The 19,247-nt window shown below is 44.3% G+C and overlaps 2 protein-coding genes across 2 annotated transcripts in view; one reads left to right on the top strand and one right to left on the bottom strand.

The window, feature by feature from the left end:
* The window catches only part of BMP7 (bone morphogenetic protein 7), a 54,383-nt gene extending 49,298 nt beyond the window's left edge, over positions 1-5,085 (top strand). The window contains exons 5-7 of the mRNA XM_090064938.1: positions 390-466; positions 1,051-1,161; positions 2,241-5,085. Of these exons, the coding sequence (XP_089921064.1) occupies positions 390-466; positions 1,051-1,161; positions 2,241-2,390 (338 nt within the window). The 3' untranslated portion in view covers positions 2,391-5,085. The remainder of the gene's footprint in view (positions 1-389; positions 467-1,050; positions 1,162-2,240) is intronic.
* SPO11 (SPO11 initiator of meiotic double strand breaks) overlaps positions 1-19,247 on the bottom strand; it is a 218,359-nt gene that overhangs the window by 91,077 nt on the left and 108,035 nt on the right. The gene's annotated exons all lie outside the window — the stretch shown is intronic.

Here is a 19,247-nt window from a genome sequence, read left to right as displayed (position 1 = left end):
AAATAAAGTTGTTTTTTACCAACTAGAAGCTCCCACAGGTCAAAGGAAGCCCTGAAGAAACAAATTCATTTCCCAGGACTTCCTGGGCTTTGCACAGGAAGCCAGGTAGGTGGTTTAGACTTACTGAATCCAACTGGCACCTTACAATTAAAATACAAGAACCTGAAAATGATAAAAAAAAAGCTGACCAATGGTAGAAAGCAGCACAGACCTGCAGAGGCAAGTAGTGTCTCATTCAGAGTGTGATGTTGCCAGGACATGTCAGTGCTGGGGAGGTTCAGCAGCTCTGGGAGGTAGTCTTAGTAAGCTTTGCTTTCATTGTGAAATTGCACTAATGCGTTCAGTTGGCCAGTATGCATTCACCTGGTTTTGACTTTTTTCCAACTCAGAAAACAGCAGCAGTGATCAGAGGCAAGCCTGTAAAAAACATGAGCTGTACGTCAGCTTCCGGGATCTTGGATGGCAGGTAAGGTTTCTCTGCTTGCACGTAGGATGGACAAAGCCCTTTGCGGTCATTCATATTTTTACTTGTAGCGTTACCCCAAAGACCACATTTTTGTCCTGGGCCTCTGACTGTACTGAAGAAATCTTGCAGATTGGGGACCAGTTTAAGACTGGCTGAAAATGTTTACCACCTCAGATGTGGCCAAATTCAGACTTGAGTCTTTCTCTTTCTTCAGTTCCCCCTGTGGCTTCAACTGGATGTTCTATCCTTCGCCTTTTGTAATTCCCCTAGGTGTTGCTCAGCAGCTCCAACTCTATGTGCCAGTAGTGATTACATTTCCAAGCTGAATGGACCAGTCTTTGTTGATATTTTGTGTATAGCAATTTGAAAAGTGATATGAGACCTTTCAGGATAAGTGGGAGCTGTAGAGGTGCAAAGAACGGATTATATTGCCAGGGCAGGTAATTTAATGGGGAGTGGCACACATTTTTTTTGAGTCTCTTTATGTATTTGACTTGAGAGATGTGAATTTCATTGCCGTTTTCATGTCATTGTGCATACCAATCTATCCTTCCTCCACATCTAACATCCTCAATTTAATCCAGGACTGGATAATTGCTCCGGAGGGCTATGCAGCTTATTACTGTGAAGGAGAATGTGCCTTCCCACTGAACTCATACATGAATGCAACAAACCATGCTATTGTGCAGACACTGGTAGGTGCAGTTTCAGTTTGTGTTCTGAAGGTTATTGCTGCACAGGAATAAATGTTATGCAAAGGAGAAGCCTCTGAGTTAGCAGGCAAGCAGATGTCTACATTAAAGCATTGTAATACCTGCAGCACCTGGCTGAACTGGTCTAGCCAAGTGGCTTGAATTACTAGCTGGCTTGGGAGTACCCAGTCTTGTTGGAAGCATTAACATGCTCTATGAGTGTAAAGGGACCTGCCAGTGAAGACAAATGGCACTGGAGAAGAGGGAAAGGATTTGAGGGGGCAAGTAAGAGGGTAAGCATTTCTGGATCAAAAATTCATGGCATCTGCCTAACGTGGGGGCCACTGGGAAGGGGCTGATGAAGTTATAGCTATAGGGATGAGCCACCCATCACGTGCCTTGAGATGGCAGGAAACCAGGTTGATCCATACTGGAAACTGGCCTGCAGCTCCTCAGAAGTGTATCATAAAGCCAGCAAAGTTTCACAAAAATGTGGTGGCTGACAAATTGGCATTTGCTGATAAAACCTGTTTCACAGTAAGAATCTTATCAGGCCCTGAATAGATCTTTATGACTTTGGACCCGGCTGTGCTGCTTGTCAAGCTCATCCTTTGAATGTGTACATAAGGGTGTTCACACACATAAGTCAGATGCAGGATGTGTGCGTGTTTATAGATGTGCTCCAGGAGAGGGGGGAAGGAGAGGTGCTTTGATTAGAGTGGCTCGGAGAGCCCCCCGAATTAAAGTGTCTGGAGTGTCACATGTATCAGCATCCCCACACTGAAAAATGGCAGTGGGAGTGCTTTAACTAAAGCTTATCAAATGAGCTTTAGTTAAAGTGCTCCCACCACCTTTTTCAGCAATGGGACGCTGATACATGTGGTGCTGGAGTCTGCTGAAGTGCAGTAATTACCACGCTCCAGCAGACTCGATTGAGTCTGCTCTGACGTGCTGTAATTACAGCACATCAGAGCACGTATACTTGACCTGTGTGTTGAAAAGTCTGCACAAGACAGATCAAGTGGGGGTGGGGAAAGGGGAAGGGAGAGAAATCTTAACATCATTTACTTTTCATTCCCCAGGTTCACTTTATAAACCCAGAGACTGTGCCAAAGCCCTGCTGTGCTCCTACACAACTCAATGCCATCTCAGTGCTCTATTTTGATGACAGCTCCAACGTTATCTTAAAAAAATACAGGAACATGGTAGTACGGGCCTGCGGCTGCCATTAGGTTTGCAGGAAAGAAAAAGAGTGATTTGTAATGAGGGTTTTTTTATATGGATTTGCAAAGCAAAAAGTTTAGGTCTCCGGCCTCGGATTGCTGTAAAAACAGTTTGCAGGCATCATGCTTCTGACAGGGCAGAATCGGTAGGAGATAATAGGACAAATTCTGGATCCAGGTGACATCTGAACCGATTTTGAACCGATGGGAAAACCAGTCTGCCTAAAACAATTGGTTGCAAACACTACGTACTGCTGCAGAGGAGCCTTTCTGAAGATGACTAACTCACCAGAGTTGATTATAAACATCTCTTTTAAACAAATCTATCTGTGGTGCGAGTGCGTGCAAAGTAATAAGCATTTTTAGTTCTTGTAACATGTTGTTCACAATAAAAATGAGTGAATGAAACATACCTGGAGAAACAGATATTTTGTTAGAGAATTAACTCCATCCTTTTTGCTTATGCCCTCTTCATAAGCAGAGGCAAAGACTAAACACGTGAAACTTCCAGTATTAAATTTTGCACTAGCAGAACCTATATTCTGGAAGAAGTGACTCAAAAGGACAAATACATCTAGAAACCTCACTGTAGGAACTGAAAGAAATAAACTCCAAAGAATAAAAGATTGGATTGATGTTGAATTTTGGTGTTAGAGGGCAAACAGATCTCTTTTGGCTACCAGCAGGAACCTGAATTTGCAATGGACTGAGATGGCTAAGAATAACATTTTCCAAAAATAGGAAATAATTTGGAAACATATAACCCAGCTCTTAAGGTGGGCATCTCCAATAGTTACACTATTACGAAAGGCAAGCCAAAAATCCTGCTCCCAAATGGAAAACATCCATTGATCTCAGGGTGCGCTAAATAAAGCCCCAAAAATGTTGCAGTTCTGTAGGCCAAAGACGTGCGGAAAGCCCAAAGTGTGGTGCTGGATCTGGAGCTGGCATCTGGAGGATTGAGTCCTGAATCTTTCTTGTGGACTAGACCAGACAGTTTCCCGGGTCAGTATTTTCTGTGCGATGCTTATTTTATTGCCAGTTTCAAAGCATCTAAACCAGGCTACAGGAATTAGCGTCCAGAAGGCATCCTCCTGGTTGATCTTTTTGAAGTCAGAGGTCACAAAAGCTATCAAATATCTCTAATTAAAGTTAAATTAAAGCTACTGTGGCAGCAGGGTGGATGGGAGCTCCTACCATCGAGCCCAATCACAAATTGGGCTGGCTAGAAGTGCTTTTGTGTTCTTGGAGCTTGCGTAGATGGCCAAAACTTGAACTTCATCAGGAAAAAAAAAGTTCTCTCCAATAACATACCAGGCTTTTTGCCTGCCTGCTTAGCCTCCCATTTTGAAACTGCTAGGCAGATCTACAAAAACAATGCAAGGGAGAGGCAAGGATTCTTGTGAGTGATATCTTTTATTGGACCAGCTGCATAAGGGAGACACATTTTTTTTTAATCCCTGGGCTTGATTCTCTCCTCAGACTGATTTTACGTCTCAGTATAACTGCAGCCCTCACAGGAGGGATTCCTAATTTATTCTCATGTTGTCCAACTCAGACTCAGACCCCGTATCTTTCATTACCAAGGAACTATTAAGGCAAGAGAGATGAAGGATGTTGTGGGGTTCTGCGAATCACTCATTGCTCTCTTCCCTCTAAACCACAATTAAAATCCAGACCAGATGCTTTGCTTAACAACAACAACAACACCACCACCAACAAAAGGGCAGCTTTGTAGGAGACAAACTGGGAGTTTGTTTCTTGCGTCCCAGTTCTCTTTTCTAATTCTGTTAAGGTCAATAATGGTTTTATCAGCGATTTCCAGTGGTAGCAGGATTAGGGGAAGACTAGAGGCACCATGCATACGTATAAATACGAACCAAGAACCTGCAGGCCTAATTCAGCTCTGGCATATATAATCTGTGCCATTAAAATGAACACAGCTATACCTGACTAAAATCCGAATCAGACTTTATAGTTACCAAGTCAAATCCTAGGAGGGTAGTCTTTCAGCTTGCATCGCAATAGCCTTAGACAAACCATCTCTGAGAAATGTCGGACTGCAGCTGCCTTCCGTGCATCCATCATTTTAAATGTAAAATGCAGAAAGTCACGCGAATTGTAGCTAGCACTCCGTGTTGTATTTGTGCACGTCCCCCCATGCAGCGTGCTTTTAGGTGTCTCTAAACCTTGTATGGGAAGCTAAGGTGCTGGCTATGAAGTTAACACTGGACGTTTAGGGCGGGTTATTATTTTATGTGGGCAAGGATGAGTATTGTCCTTTGTGTCCAATGCTGGCAGCCAGTGGACTGGCACAGTCCAGTTTCAGAGCCGACCACCCTTTCTTCTTGTGTTTGACTCTTAGATGTTCTGCGGGGTTTGGTTTTGTTTTTTAACTCGATGACAGAATCTGTTGCTAGGCTGTACGTTGGCTCTGTTTGTTTGTACATTTTTATGTAAATAGTTGTCACAAAAGTGGAAAAAGAATTATTTATTTCCATCATCTCTGAATTCCTTTTCAGTCACGCATTCAGGAAAATTTGCATCTCTTAAAACACATTTGTTTCCTTATTTAAGATGATATTTATTAACAGTTGGCAAAATCTATGTATACATTTCTGGTTCTTTTCTTAGAGCAGTTAGAAGCATTTTGTACAAACTAGTGAAATAAATCATTGTGACTCTACAAAAGATATTCCAACAACTTTGTGCCTTTGTGTGGTTATTCCAGCTAGATCAAAAGGGCGTCTGCTTGAGGCTGAGTTTTCGCGCTGAGTGTCAGGGTTTCTGTATTGATCAGGCCTTATATATTGGTATAACGGGCACGTGTCACTGTCCAGTGAAGCTGCCTCATTCTAAATACAACCGGGGGGGGGGGAAGACTTTGAAGAAAATATGAATATGTTTTGCTGCACTGCAAAGATCCATGATTGAATTATAGTGCAGCTGTCAGCAGCTGTTTCAAAGAAGCAGGGGGTAAATTAGTTCTGTTTACTGCTAACATAGTTGAGAGATTTAGTCATCCCAATAAAATTACAGAGGCACAAGAAAGGAAAAAGAAACTCCAAAGGAACATCAGCCAAGAAACTGACATTTTCTAATTTAGATTGTTTTAGCATATTTCAGAGATGCTGCTGGCACGATGTTTCCTACTGGGGACACCACAGTGCATTGCTATCGAGGGAACTGGAAGAAAATTGCGGTTTAAAACCTGAATTAAGTAAACATTATACCTTAAGGGCACAGCAGCAAATGTTGGGTTCTTGTTCACTTTGAAATGCCTGCAGAATTATACCAGTTTACATGCATGTGTTGCTGGGTTGTAGGTGGAAATCACCAAACTCTTGGAACGACCTACAGTCTTCTGAATCGTGGAGACACGTGAATATGATAAGTGAATCCTTGCATTGCTTAGTGCTCTGATCCAAACCCAATGAAGCACTAATGGAAGACTCAGCAGGCTTTGAGTCCTAAATCAGGCCTGAAATACCCAGAGTAAAGGTGTTCTTGGTTTTCTTCCAATCTCAGCCCAATTTTCTTCATTTATAACCAGTGTAAATCAGGAGTAACTTCACTGAGAAAAAAGCCAGGCCTTCTTCTGGGACCGAGTTTGCCATAACGAAGTCGGCGCAAGTTGTCCGTTGACTTTGATGAATGCAGAACCTGTCTCATTGCTTTTACTGATGCTTCCCTTCAGCTTTGCCATGTACACAACTTACTGGATATGCCCAGCAGCAGCTGCCTCCTCCCGGGAGCCAAAAATCCACTCCAGAGCTTGTTAGCTTCCTATCGGTCCATAATGTGACTGTGGTTTTCTCTCTAAATCTACTGGTTTGGAAAGAGAACTCCTGACATGTATGATACCAGAAACTGGCAGGGCATATAAAACCCATGTGAATCAGCTTCAGAATAGTTAGATTTGTCTGAGTAATGCAACCAGAAAGCATGGCTAGAACATCCTATAGGCTGGCTGCTCTAAGTTAGTTTCAGCCTGGGCTCACAGATGTTATAATTTACTTAATGAAGATGCTTTCTTTTTCCTCCATTATGAAGCAGTCATTGTTATTAGGCCAGTGAAATCCCGCAGTCTTTCGTCAGGTAACACCCTCTGTGTTGCCAAGCTTTGCAAAACAAAAGATAATGTATTTATTTAAATAAGCTGGTGAAATTTAACCTTTCTGATCTTATTTATGTGTCAGCCGCAGAACATAAAAGCAGAGTGGGGAAGTGGAAATAGCCCAAGCATTGCTCTGTGCTGTGGTAGCCAAGGTTTGCAAGATTTCATCCGCCGTTCTTTGTTCAGTCCCTCCAGCTCTGTCTGCAATTGGAACAGACCCTTTTGGGATGAAACAAAGCCAGAAGGACTCATTTTTGGAGATGGGGACTTGCAACCCCAGCAGATTTCCAGCCAAGTACTTCTACTGCTGCCTTCTATGGCTGCCATGGACACATGGGTGCCTGTATATAGCCATTCCACTCAGGGAGAAATTCTGCCCAGTTAAGCAAAAAGGGGCCTGTTTGAAGTTTTTATTGATCAGGTAATGATTGACAAGAGCTCGAGGCAACCCACGGGCATTTTATACTACGGCCATTCTCTACCCAAGTACAAAAGAGCCACAAAAGGGTCATTATGGCCCCTGCAAGAGTTAATAGCTTATTTGTGTCGTAAATAAAACTACCCACTGCTAAAAGTTTCCACTTCCCCCCACACCCGACTCTGGCTGTAAGCTCTACAGCTGCCACCTAAATCACTCGGAGATTTTAAGCACCACAAAGGTTTATTTTAATAAATGCATTATCTTTTGTTTACCCATTTGATTTCCTTTAGCAGGAGCTGTTTTATTGGTGAAACCAAGTAGATGGTGGGTCAGAATATTAAAGATGGGGTGTTACCATCTTAAGAAGGGCCGTCTGTGTAGGATTTCATTAGAAAACTACTCAACCAACTTCTCTGTCTTACAGCTCTAATATGACTTAATTGATCAAGTAGACTGTATCCGGTAAAGGGCTGACAAGGTTTTTTGGGTAAATCTGACATCTTTTATTACGGAATATTAATGAAGTTCCTTCATCATCTCATTTGCCTTTAAAAAAAAAAAGGTGGGGAGGGGGATGACAAATCCTGCCCTGAGGGCTCGCCCTGGAATCTGTTAAATAAATGCTTAACTTGCTCACACAAGTAATGCCACTGACTTCACAGACACCATTTATACAGGCACAGTTAAGGACTTGACTGGCTGACAACACACGGTCTGATCCTGCAGTGTGGATGCTCATATGAGCCTTCCCCTGGAAAAAACATTTTGATTTCCTACACTAAAAATGCTGGGCTGGAATGAGGGGGCCGCAAGGCTTCCCTGGACTCGCACACATTGGAAGTATGCATTTGCCCATTTCTGTTCTGGGAAGGAAAGTGGCAGCAGAAGCAGCCACAATGGTAAGGGTTAATCTGTTCCTTAGATAAAACTTGAACGCTAGACTAATGATCTTATTTTAGACACCTCTTAAAGGAAGCGAGGGCAGTAGGAGCATTAACTCATTGGTTTGTCAGCACTCAATGTAATCAGGCCCTTGGAGTTGAGTCTGTTTAAAAAAAGAGCATGAAGAGATGAGCAAATTATATCCGTGGAAAAAAAGCAGGGTGGTCGGGAGGAATTTACTGCATTTCAACCTGACTCACTGCAACTGTTTTGTGTGTCTGATCCTACACCACTTTGAAGGGCACACTGTCCCCTCCGCTCCTCCCACTAAAGCATGGTGCAGATAGAACGGAGTGGCAAGAAACAGAAGGTGACATGAAGTTGTGTGAACTTTGTCCTGAGCAATGGAGGCAAACCACTTGATGCAGGAGGATTTATTTCTATATTATTTGCCCCTGGGATGCCAGGGTCATTGGATGACTTCACTCTACAACAGACAGAAACGGGAAGACTCAGGGTCTGGCTACAAAGGGTCAAAGCTCAAATGTATCATCTCTCCGTTCTCATCAACTGCAGCTATTTTATTCGGTGATTCTAAAAACATTAACTAAGGTCTGCACGAGCAATAGATAAATACTATGACACTGATGCATAAATCCCAGACAGACCTATTCAGTTGCAATGCTCTGTTAACTGGGCAAAAGAAGGGCAAAGCTATCACGCCAGGCTAAACTGTGATCACCTACACACGCAAGCAAGGCTGCAAGGGAGCGCAGCTTGTTACAATGCATGTCCAGCTGTGGTCTGCCTGGGTCACTGATCTAAGATGTGCTGAAAAAGCAAGGCTACAAACCAGTCTCTGGTCCTCAGAGCAGCTGGGGGGAGAGGGAAATTAATTAAGCTTTGACTCCACTCCCTGGCCAGAGCAACAGAACCAGGAGGAGGAGGAGGGTAGCAATCACTGATAGCAGAGGTCAGTACCATCACTCCCACCCCCGCACATGGGAACACAGAAGTAAGGGAGAAATCCTCCCTAGTGCTGTGCCAGAGATGGACCCTCCTGTCCACCTCTTGCTTGGAATGGTGCCTATGTAAAGCACTTCTGCAATTAAACCTAGTCCCATAACACAAGAGTTAACAGCTAAGCTTGTATCGGAACAGAAGAGGGTGGTGGGGCTTTGCCCCGAGAAATACACGTGCAAAAACCTTGCATTTGTCTGGTAACCAGGCCCATCTGCACATGCAATTTTATGTATAACACATGCCAATAATGAAGGCAGAGGGGTTGCATTTGCAGTTGTTTCTCTTGTCATCATCAGCTTGCACTACCCATGGTGAGAACGGTGGCATGCATCTCACCTGGCATGGCAGATCATATGCTACTGCTGTGTGCTCCACCCATATTTCCAAATGCCTTGCAACCACAACTGGGGCAGATGTTCACCCAGCAGCTCCCATTACAATGCTTTTTGCCCAGGTGTTCAAAATCCAACATGCTGGGCTCTTTAGAAAAACGCCAGCCCTTTATTTTGATGCCTGAAGGCTAACGGAGATTTCTTGAATGTTCTGGCACTGCTGACTTGACTGGCTGTCCAAGTCGTTTTCTGAGCGGCAAGGCTGAATTTGTTTTATTCAGGAAATACACAAGCGATTCCAAGTATGGCCCATCAGTTGTTTTGGTTTCACATTACTACTGAGAAGTCAACTGTAAAAGTCGGTGCAGTAATATACACACATACCATGCACAGAACGTGTAACTATAAATACTGGTAGGCGTCTGGTTTAAGAAGCTATAGTTAACTTTCTGTCATCGCTGCCCTGGAACCCCTTATTTTCTGATATATATATATATATATATATATACACACACACACACATACATATACATATACATACATATATATATATGTATATATATATTAGTGGGAGGAAGGGAATAGAGAAATCAGATTTTGTTGGATTGGTGCCTACAACTTCTCAGTCATAAAGCCTTTATTTATGGCTGTTACACTGCGTAGAGGGTTGGATGGATTCAATTTGTCCGTTGTTATGAGTTTCAGTGGATCATGTAACTGTTTATTTCCATTTTTTTTTTGGAAGGATGACATTTTTGCTCAGCAGGAAAAACAAACAAAACTCCTTGGCTCCCAAAGGTCAGGCGTTCAGAACGGGACGTCTGTGGAAGTCGCTCCAGGTAATGATACAGAGGTCCTGGCGCGTGGGCCAGTGTGGAGCGGCGGTGAGAGCATGCCTTAGTGAGCACAGAGTCTCTCGGGGTAGCCAAGGGGTTACACCCGGGGGTTCCCAAAGTTTTGTTCATGGAGGACCACTTGGGTCACAGGTGGGGCATCATGCCAGGGGCCACATAATAAAATGAATATGCAATGCAGCACCACTGCGTTCAACTGACCTAACATAACACGCCTTACACGTACAGAGCTACAAGGAGACTGCAGCACCGTTACTTACTGAACAGTCAATGGCTATGGCTCGTTCTAGGGAGCATAGCAGCCATTAAAAAAGTCTCCCATAGAAACCCTTTTTGGCCCACATGTGGCCTGTGGCACTTTGGGAGCTCCTGTGCATCCACTCGACACCTTCTCATTTAGATGGAGAGACACGTGACCTGTAAGCGTGCCTTTCAAAATCCCATTGCAGGGATCATTAGTATCGGCAGTTTCCTCTATGCACCTCGAGGAATGCTGGCCTTACACCAGATATGGCCTACAGAAAACTGCCCCATATACCAGATGCCCAGAAGCTTGCATACAACATCCACTATGGGCACATGTAATGGCCACAGGTAACAGCGGGTTTCAGAAGCACCCACTTGGGGTTCCCCAGGAGAAAGGAAAAGACTCAAATAAAAGTGTCATGGAGTGATTGGAAGGTCACAGGGAAGGACTGGAAACGTGCTCCAGCCAGCGAGCCAGGCATGGCTCTGGCCATTTGCTGCTTCTGCAAAGTTCACTTCCAAACTGGAAGTCTGTGCTCCTGGCACTACGTCCCAGCTCCTCTGTTTGTGCCACTGCCCAAAAGCGTTCCGGCTCCTAGGGTGCTGTGGCAAGTCATAACCACTGCTGTGGTTGGACTACACTTGTAGCCACACTGCTTTTTAAGAGTGCAGTGGTTTGACCACTTGCGCAGACAGCAGGAGAGCCAGGCTTTTCTCTTTGTCTAAAGGAGCGAATCACTACCTAGGGCACCTCATGTACAACTGGAAGGGATGAAGCAGAAAGGACAGGCTTTGCCCCCTCTTGCTACTGGGCTTCAAGTTTCAGGACAGAGCAGAAATACCCACTTTTTCCCTGACCACAAGTCCATGTGTTTCTGCCCCTTGTCATATATGCACAACGAATTCAGCCAGAGTTTCCCCGCAGACATCCCCTGGCATGCACATGAAAGCCCATGCACACCCATCCCAGTACTTATATTGTAGCTTCTTTGTGGATCTCATGATATTTGATGGTTTCGAGGCACCCACTCTTGGAGTCAGGAGGCTGAAAAACCTGCTATTTCATTTTGTACCGACTCAGCTCCAGGACTCTGCAATGTCAGGAACACTGCTGCAAACAAGAGCATGAAGTGAAACTACTGGTGCCTACGCTCCCATTCCCATGTAGGGGTTCAGAGCGATAACACCCTTTCAAATACAGTCTTTCTGGGAGACACTTGGCCTGATCCTGGGTGTCAGCCAGTGCACACATTTAAATCAAAGCTCTATGAGCACAAAAGGCACTAGGAGCCTGTGTGCATTTAACTTAAACACCTGCTCATCTGATGAGACTGCTGTACAATCACAAGGGTGGTTAACTGTCTGCATCACAAGAGTGCTCGGTGGTCTTATCCAAGGACAAGTCCCATGTTACCAGGCACTGTACAAACACAGAAGAGCGCCCTCATCCTGAAATATATGGGCAAAGGGTGGGAGGAGAGGGGTAGGCATGCCTCCATTTCATCAACAGGGTACTGAGGCAGAGAGAGAGAGAAGGCAGCTTGCCAAAGGTTACACAAAAAGTCCACGGAAAAGCCTCAACCGGTCAAGCCCCTTTACCACAAACCCATCCTACGGAGAATGAATTCTTTCACCTGCTGTTTCAGGACAAGTCCTCTCCCCACATGAAGAAGCCTGCATGACTCTGCTATGGAAAGCCAAGGGTTATTATGAGATCAATACACTTCCGATGAAATTACAGCTCTTCCCAGCTCAGTCAAAACACACGGATTCTTTTTGATTTCATGCAGTGGCAATTGATACCCATGGTGTGTTCTGCTTTAAACTCAGGCTTTAAGTGCTGGTTTCTGCCTGCTGGGGCTTGTAATCAGAGCAAATAATATCTAGGGGCTGTGCGCAGAGGAAGATGAACCACAAGGCAGATTCGGATCAGTCCGACGTTAGTTCTCCCAATGGAACAACTCCACTGATGTTAGTGGAATTCATCGCAAAAAGCCTCGCTTTAGGTTCTCGGGGTCTTTTGGAAACCAGACAAAGGATTTCTCATATTTAGGAGTGAACTTGGAATGATAGGTCAATTGTAACCACAGTGCAAGGCAACTACAGGCATCAAGTTGTAAACTCAAGCTCAAAGACTTATCCTTTTGTATTACCCCTCTCCCTGCGATACTCCATCAAACTCTCCCCAGCACAAAATGGAAGGAAACCACCCCCAAGTCTTTTGAAGGGGTTGACACTGAGTGGGTCTACACAACCTTGCTTAATAAACTCATATTCTACCAGAGCAAAACTCTTCCTTCTTAAGGGCACCGCGATCACACCCAGGCCAGTCACGCTGTCAGCTCCTGATGTCAGTCCTGCCTGGATCACTCTTTCCTGTCTATGCGGCTCGGGTTCACAGGGAAGGCCCATAAAGCACACACAAACCACCGAGGGAGGGGAATTTTCCCATTATCTCAACAAAGAGAGCACAGTGAGGTATCTGATCGTAGAAAAACTGTTCAGTTCTTTTGGATCAGGCTTGTTTCCTTAAATTTCCCCCTTCTGATCTCTCCATGTTCTTAGTTCATTTACTTGATTGCATTTACATAGGAGAGGCAACATCAGAAAAAAGTTTGTGGTGATGGGAGTGGAATTTCTCAGTCAAGTTTATTTTAAGTGACACATTTAGGATACCTAGATATCCAAGGAGCTATATATAGATATGGGTAAATTACAGAAAAAGCCCCTATACTTCTCAAAACCACAGTGCCACAAGGATAGATTATATGAATTACTGTCATTACTGAAATTGCTAGCTGAAGAAGAAACATCCAAACAGCATACAGTGCCCCAGCAGTTTGACTGTAGGAACCACTGTAATTACACAAAGTATTTTAAATCATGCCAGTACAAACAAGATCTGGAAATGGAAAATACCATGCTAGTCATTACTCCTGCAGATTAATGGCTGGCAAGGAAGTGCATGGAACTGGTTACTCATGCCCAAATGGTGGGCATAATGAAGTCATGTCCATCACCTCCGTGGACTACCTTAGATGACGGGCAAAAAGTTCTTCCATAGTGTCATCTGCAATATCTGATGCTCTAACTCAACTCAGCTGCTAGTAGAGAAGATCTATATCCCTGGCTAAGGGAGCACCAACCCTGTCTCCACAAGCTCCAAGGAAGCTGTAACGTCACGCATATCATGCCAAGATTATCAACTGGCCGTGAATAATGGTTGATGGCCGTAAGCATCTGCACAACAGCTTGCATAGAAGAACCCATTATGTACTAGAGATTTAGTAGTGAATTCAAAAAGCTTCTTGTGTCACACTGTTGGCTTGTTGGGTCACACTGTTGGCTTCTCTACAGAGCACTTAGAAAGCCCTCTAGCCTCAAGACGGTCAACAGGAGATGAAATCTGTCATAGGGAAGTGGCAATTCTAACAAGTTATTCTGTCTTCCACGCAGAAAGTTTGAAATTAGCCTTTCCAAAAGCAAGTTTATTAAAGCTCTCATTACAGATTTCTCTGCAGAAAGAAAGGATTTGTTTTCTCACCGGCTGTATTGGCCTGCACTTCCCCAGCATACGCAACGTCACCTTGCATCACCTCCCCAAGGTCAGCATTTTGTTCCCTCTGCACATGTTATTACTAAATACCCCAGATTTAACAAGTAAGGATAACAGTTCCCTTTAGCTTCCATAAAAGGAAATATTTCTTGGTACTGAACAGATCGGAGGCAAAGCAGAAGTGTAGAAGCCTGCCCACTTGCATCCTGCTTCGCTTACCTTGCTCCGAGCAGCCCACATTCCTGTCGGGCAAATAGCCCGCTCCTCCAAACTGCACACGCACACCATGCAGGAGGCAGCTGCGGGCTCCAAAAGGGCCGTGCCACTGTTCTGGGTTCAGAGCCTTTCTTGCACAATGTTCTGAAACCTAATCTCCAAACACTGCTACATCAGATCACTCTTACCCGCATCGACTACAGACATGGCATGGCAGCTGTGTGTACTTAGGTTGAGATGATGAAAGGAAAGTTTCCTCCAGTGAACTTTATTATTATTCACAGAGAGGGAACTGAAAAACAGTGAGCTAACACCACAGGGCACCCTGATGAATCAGCCACTCGTTTCCTTGCCGCCAGGGCTGCTTCCTGTACCGCCTTGCCAACCTGCAAGGGTACGTACTAGGCCTTCCTTCAAGGATCCTTGCTACAGCTCATCACAACCTCCTTCTAGCAGCTTCCTCGCTACAGGAGACCATGTTTTCTTCCCCCATCCCTGGAAATCCTTGCACTGACTGCCAAGGCTCAGCAGGGTTTGCCTTGTATCCTGTTAATCTCTCCCCAGCAAGTTTTTGTTCCAGTCCCTTAATATATGGCGACTGGAGGGGTTAAAACCAGGCATAGGTCTAACCAGATGCATTTCAGTGATGGTGGGACTGAATCTGTTTAGTATGGTTTGGGATGCTTTGGGGAACGTTGCCGTGGGAGAGTAAATGGGAGAAACGCTGTTGTGACTCTGTGAAAACCAGTTAAGTAAAGGTGTAGTGTACAATCCCATTGTTGAACTGGGATAAGATATTTCTTTCCCCAAGTTTCCCTGGCCCCGATTCTGCCAAACTCCCAAGATGATTATGCACATGCTTAAGCACGTATGGACGTTGCAAGCTTGGGCCTCACCTTAGAAAGCTAGATATAACAGCAAGTCACTCTGCCCTTCTTTTTCCACATTCTCTGAAATGATGATTGTAGGCTGCATTATCTTTTGCTCATTTTTGTATCAGCCACCATGCGCTTCCTTGTTTCCCTCGAAAACCAGAGCTTGTACTATTACGTTACTTTGATGTGGCCTTTGTTATTTTTGCATCTGGATTCCACATTTAGGAATTCAGCAGTTGGAGATGTAGTGGGGTGGGGGGGGAGGGGGAATAGACTGCCCATGGCATTCAATGCTGCTTAACTAGTTGTTCACCAAGGTCCTCTTTGTTTGCACTATATTCCCCTATAGATTTGTCCCTGGTTTACTACAAGTTAAAATGTTTTCCAGATTCTAAAGATGCTTTTTGTTTTTGAATTGAAGGCAAGTGAGCTGAAAGACCGGGCGAAAGCACCAGCTGTCCTAGCCCTGTTCTAAGGCTCTTTTTAAGAGCCAGCGAGCATCAAGAAGTCTTTCATGAGAGTAAGAATTGGTGTTTACTTGGTCAGACCATAGGTCCCTTTTATCCAGTAACCTGTCACACAAGGCACATCTACACGAGCAATTAATGTGATGCAATAAAGTCTGGCTCAGTTCACACTGGAGTTTATTGCTCCCGGATGCTGCATTTACACATGAGCCTGGGACCACAGGCTGTTGAGCTGGGTCGGAGCAGCCGGGCTGAGAGAGGGCCCAAAGGGGAGCTCGCCAGCCTGGGCTGCTCTGACCCAGCTCAATGTGCTGCAGAGGAGCTGGCTGGGGCAAAAGCATGCTCCAGTGTGGGGCCAGGTGGCAGACAGCCCCTGCTTGGAAGCACCCTTGCGCCCCAGCCAGCACTGTCAGTGTCCATACCTGTGTTGCGGCACACTAAATTATGCTGCTGTAGGACAGTACTTGTGTACACAAGTATTAAGCTACAGTGGTGTTCATTAGCTTACTGTGGCCTAATAGGGCGGCATGTGCAGGTGCTAAGATTTAACTACAGAATTAATTAGGCAACTCTGCATGAAATGCCTTGTAGATGTGCCCACAGAGTAGATGCTGAAAGGAAGAGTGAACTGGGTATGACCAGAGGTTTGCCCCCCACCCCCACTGTTCCTCTCTCACTTGCAGCATCTAGTATTTAAGGTCTAGGAAGTCCTAATTCAGAGGCTGTATCCTACACTCCCATGCTCAATAGCTACTGATGCCCCCATCCTCCAAGAGTTTGTCCAATCCCTTTTTGAATCTGGCTAAACTGCCAGCTTCCACAATATCTGGTGGCAATGAACTCCACACTTTAATTACACACCGTGTGTAAAAGAACTTCCTTTTGTTAGTTGTAGACTTACTACATATTAGTTTCACTGTGTGATCCCTGGTTCTTGTATTGTGTGAGAGAGTAATCCCTATTTACTTTCTCTTTGCCATTTCGTATTTTGTAAACCCTTATCACGTCCTCTCGCAAGCTTCTTTTTTTCTGAACTGAACAGGCCTAGCCTCCTTAGCCTCTCCTCGTCTGGAAGTCCCCCCATACCACTGATCATCCTTGTCCTTCTCGGGGCCTTCTCTAGTTCTTCTCTACCCTTTTTGAGGTATAGGGCAGTATTCAAGGTGTGGACATACAAACTTTCAGATGTTCTAATACAAATAGTTACTGTCTCAAGGGCTAATGATTATATTACACATCAGCTAAGCACAGTAAAGCAGGGTCAGTGACAAGACATGGCACACCTTAAGCTGGAGGAAAGGGGCTCCAGTGATTCGGGAATCAGAAGTCTTGGGTTCAGTTCCCAACTCTTTCACTGACACACAACGCTACTTCAGCTCAGAGACCTCATCCCTGTCTGTCCCTCAATTTTCCCAGCTATGAGATGAAGATAATAATCCATTTTTCCATTTTAGGGGCAAGGGGAAGGAGGGGGGCATTACTGAAGTACTCATTTTAAAAGTCTTTAGGTTGATCTGAAGAAGAGTGCTATTGCAAGTGCAAAGTATTAGTGTTGTGTAGAACGCTAAGCCATTAATGGGGGTTATTGTCTTAGTTGCAGCATCACAGAGGAGGAGCAAGCACATAGCACAAAAAACCACTCGGCCATTTAAGCGGGCAAGAGCAATGTCTCGAAGGTTTGGTGAGAAATAATCCTGCCCCTGTGGTGAGGCTGGAGGCCAAATACCTAGCATCTTCAGGACATGAGTAGTACCGTTTTCTCACAGTAATAGAAGTCCCTGAAGTAAGTCATTTATAACATGACATGAGTGACACAAGGAAGGCAAAAGGTACAGAGGCTCAGAAGCTCCTCGCCGTTTTGCCCTGGCCCCATAATTCCACTGACCATCATTCAGCCACTGAGGATGCTTCCTCTGTGTTAATGAAATTGTTATATGGAGCACTTACTCTCTCCAGATATTTGAAATATGTGACTTTCCCGTAACGCAGACGAACACCAGGTGCTGACTTTTCACATCCTCTATTATAGAAAAGGGAGCGCGTCCGGGGTCACAGTTTAAATAGCCACCAGCCTGTGGAATCAGAGCCCCACCGTTATTGTGCATCCTAAGTCCAGGGGGAAACATATGATCTCTTAGCAACTTCAGGACAAACAAGCATTTGGGAATGAAGTGACTGATGGATGATCGCAGAGGTCTCAATTCTCATTGACACTAGGACTGTTGTATGTTCAGTGCGTGCCTCAAGCAACTGTTGCATCTAAATGTGATGGATGAACTCTCGATCATGTATTTATGTGGCTCTTGGTCATTTCAGAAATTGCTGACTGGTTAGGAATACTAACCTCCCCTGATTTAAGAAACACTGTCCATGGTAAGACTTTACCTCCAGAGACCCAAGCATTACAATTAGTGAGCTAATGATTCCTGCACGCAGTAAAAAGGGTTCTCTTGATTATCAGAAACTAATATCGGCACCGGGTTATGCAGCAAGTCTAGTTTAAAATCTCACTGGCATCTCAGCAAGTTCATGAGTCCCTGCTTATACTGGTGGGGTATGGGGGCTGAAGCATAACTTGAGAATAAAGCCCCTTATGTTCTTTCACATTTGTGCAGCTCTGGAATGGAGAAAGGCTATTTTGATGAAAGCATGACATTTCCTTGCTGAATGTAGAATTTCAACTCCGCGTAGGGAGCACGTCTATCACGCGGCAGGTTTAAACGTGAAACAAATGTGACATGTCTACCTTGGTGCTTTTAGTCAGGTTCCTGTGCCAAAAGATCAGGATGGCTATAGTTTAGCAGCTCACGTGTAGGATCTACTTTTAATGCTGCTTTACACCGAGACACAACCAAGCTTAACCTTGGAGTATAGAGGAAAGCCTTGCTCGTATCCCAGTACAAAATCTTCCCCTTCCCCCTTTCCCAAAGATTTGCTTTTATTCTTAGTTCAAATAAGAAAGCCCTAAAGCAGTATTGTACTCACAAACCTAAACCTTAGCTTCCAAACTCCATCTAAATCTGCTTCATCCTAGGGTTTCTCCCTCAAACTCTTCTTCTCCATTCTTCTATTTTCTTTATTTTTTGCCTCAAAAGACTCCCAGACTTTGTTTTGCCTTAAGTGAAGCTGATGAAACCAACCGGCTGTGGTTATCAGGGGAGGTCAGGTACACACGATACCTCTCTATATGTTCCCTCAACTCCCTATGGAAACCCCTGAAGTAAGTCTTTCTTACACCTGCCGTTCCAGCAGTACATATTTTAGCCGGAATTTTGTAAAACAGGGTTTTTGCACTGTGTGGCATTTGGGAAACAGAAAGTTAGGGTTGTCTGAAGTGTTATCATGGGAAATATTTTCCCAAGAAGAATGGCAATTTTTCCTAGAAAATTTTCAACTTTGTCACTAATTTTTAAATTTTGCAGTGAAAAGCTAGAAATTGAAACTGGTTCAAAAAAAAAAAGTGGAAGGAAGGAAGGAATGGAGAGAGGAAGGAAAAGAAAAAAGAAAAGGAAAAAAATAAGCATTTATGGTTTCTGAGAATTGAATATTTTGCCAAAAGCAGTTTTCAAAAAATGAAAGGAAAAATAGAGTTTGTAACGTGGTTTTTAAAGCTGGGATTTTTTGCTAGACAAAAATTAACAAATTTCATGGGAATGTTCCTGGAAACATAGAATTGGCTTTTGCCTTTCAACCAGATCATCATAAAATATAGCCTTAAAACCCACCTGTACAGCAGGCTCGGGAATATGAACATAAGACAGCGGCAGCAAAAGCTGGAAGGTGGAGAAGTATTACCTGGGAAGGTGGGGGTGGGGAGGAAAAGGAGTTGTGCTTGGGAGGGGTTGGTGCAGAGGCTGGTTTTGCATGCATGTGGCCT

This window comes from Crocodylus siamensis, chromosome 10 (genome assembly GCF_052110815.1).
Source record: "Crocodylus siamensis isolate JL-2025a chromosome 10, ASM5211081v1, whole genome shotgun sequence".
NCBI classification, from domain to species: domain Eukaryota; kingdom Metazoa; phylum Chordata; order Crocodylia; family Crocodylidae; genus Crocodylus; species Crocodylus siamensis.
The sequence above is the reverse complement of the archived record's forward strand: the minus strand, read 5'-3'. Positions and strand labels throughout refer to the sequence as shown.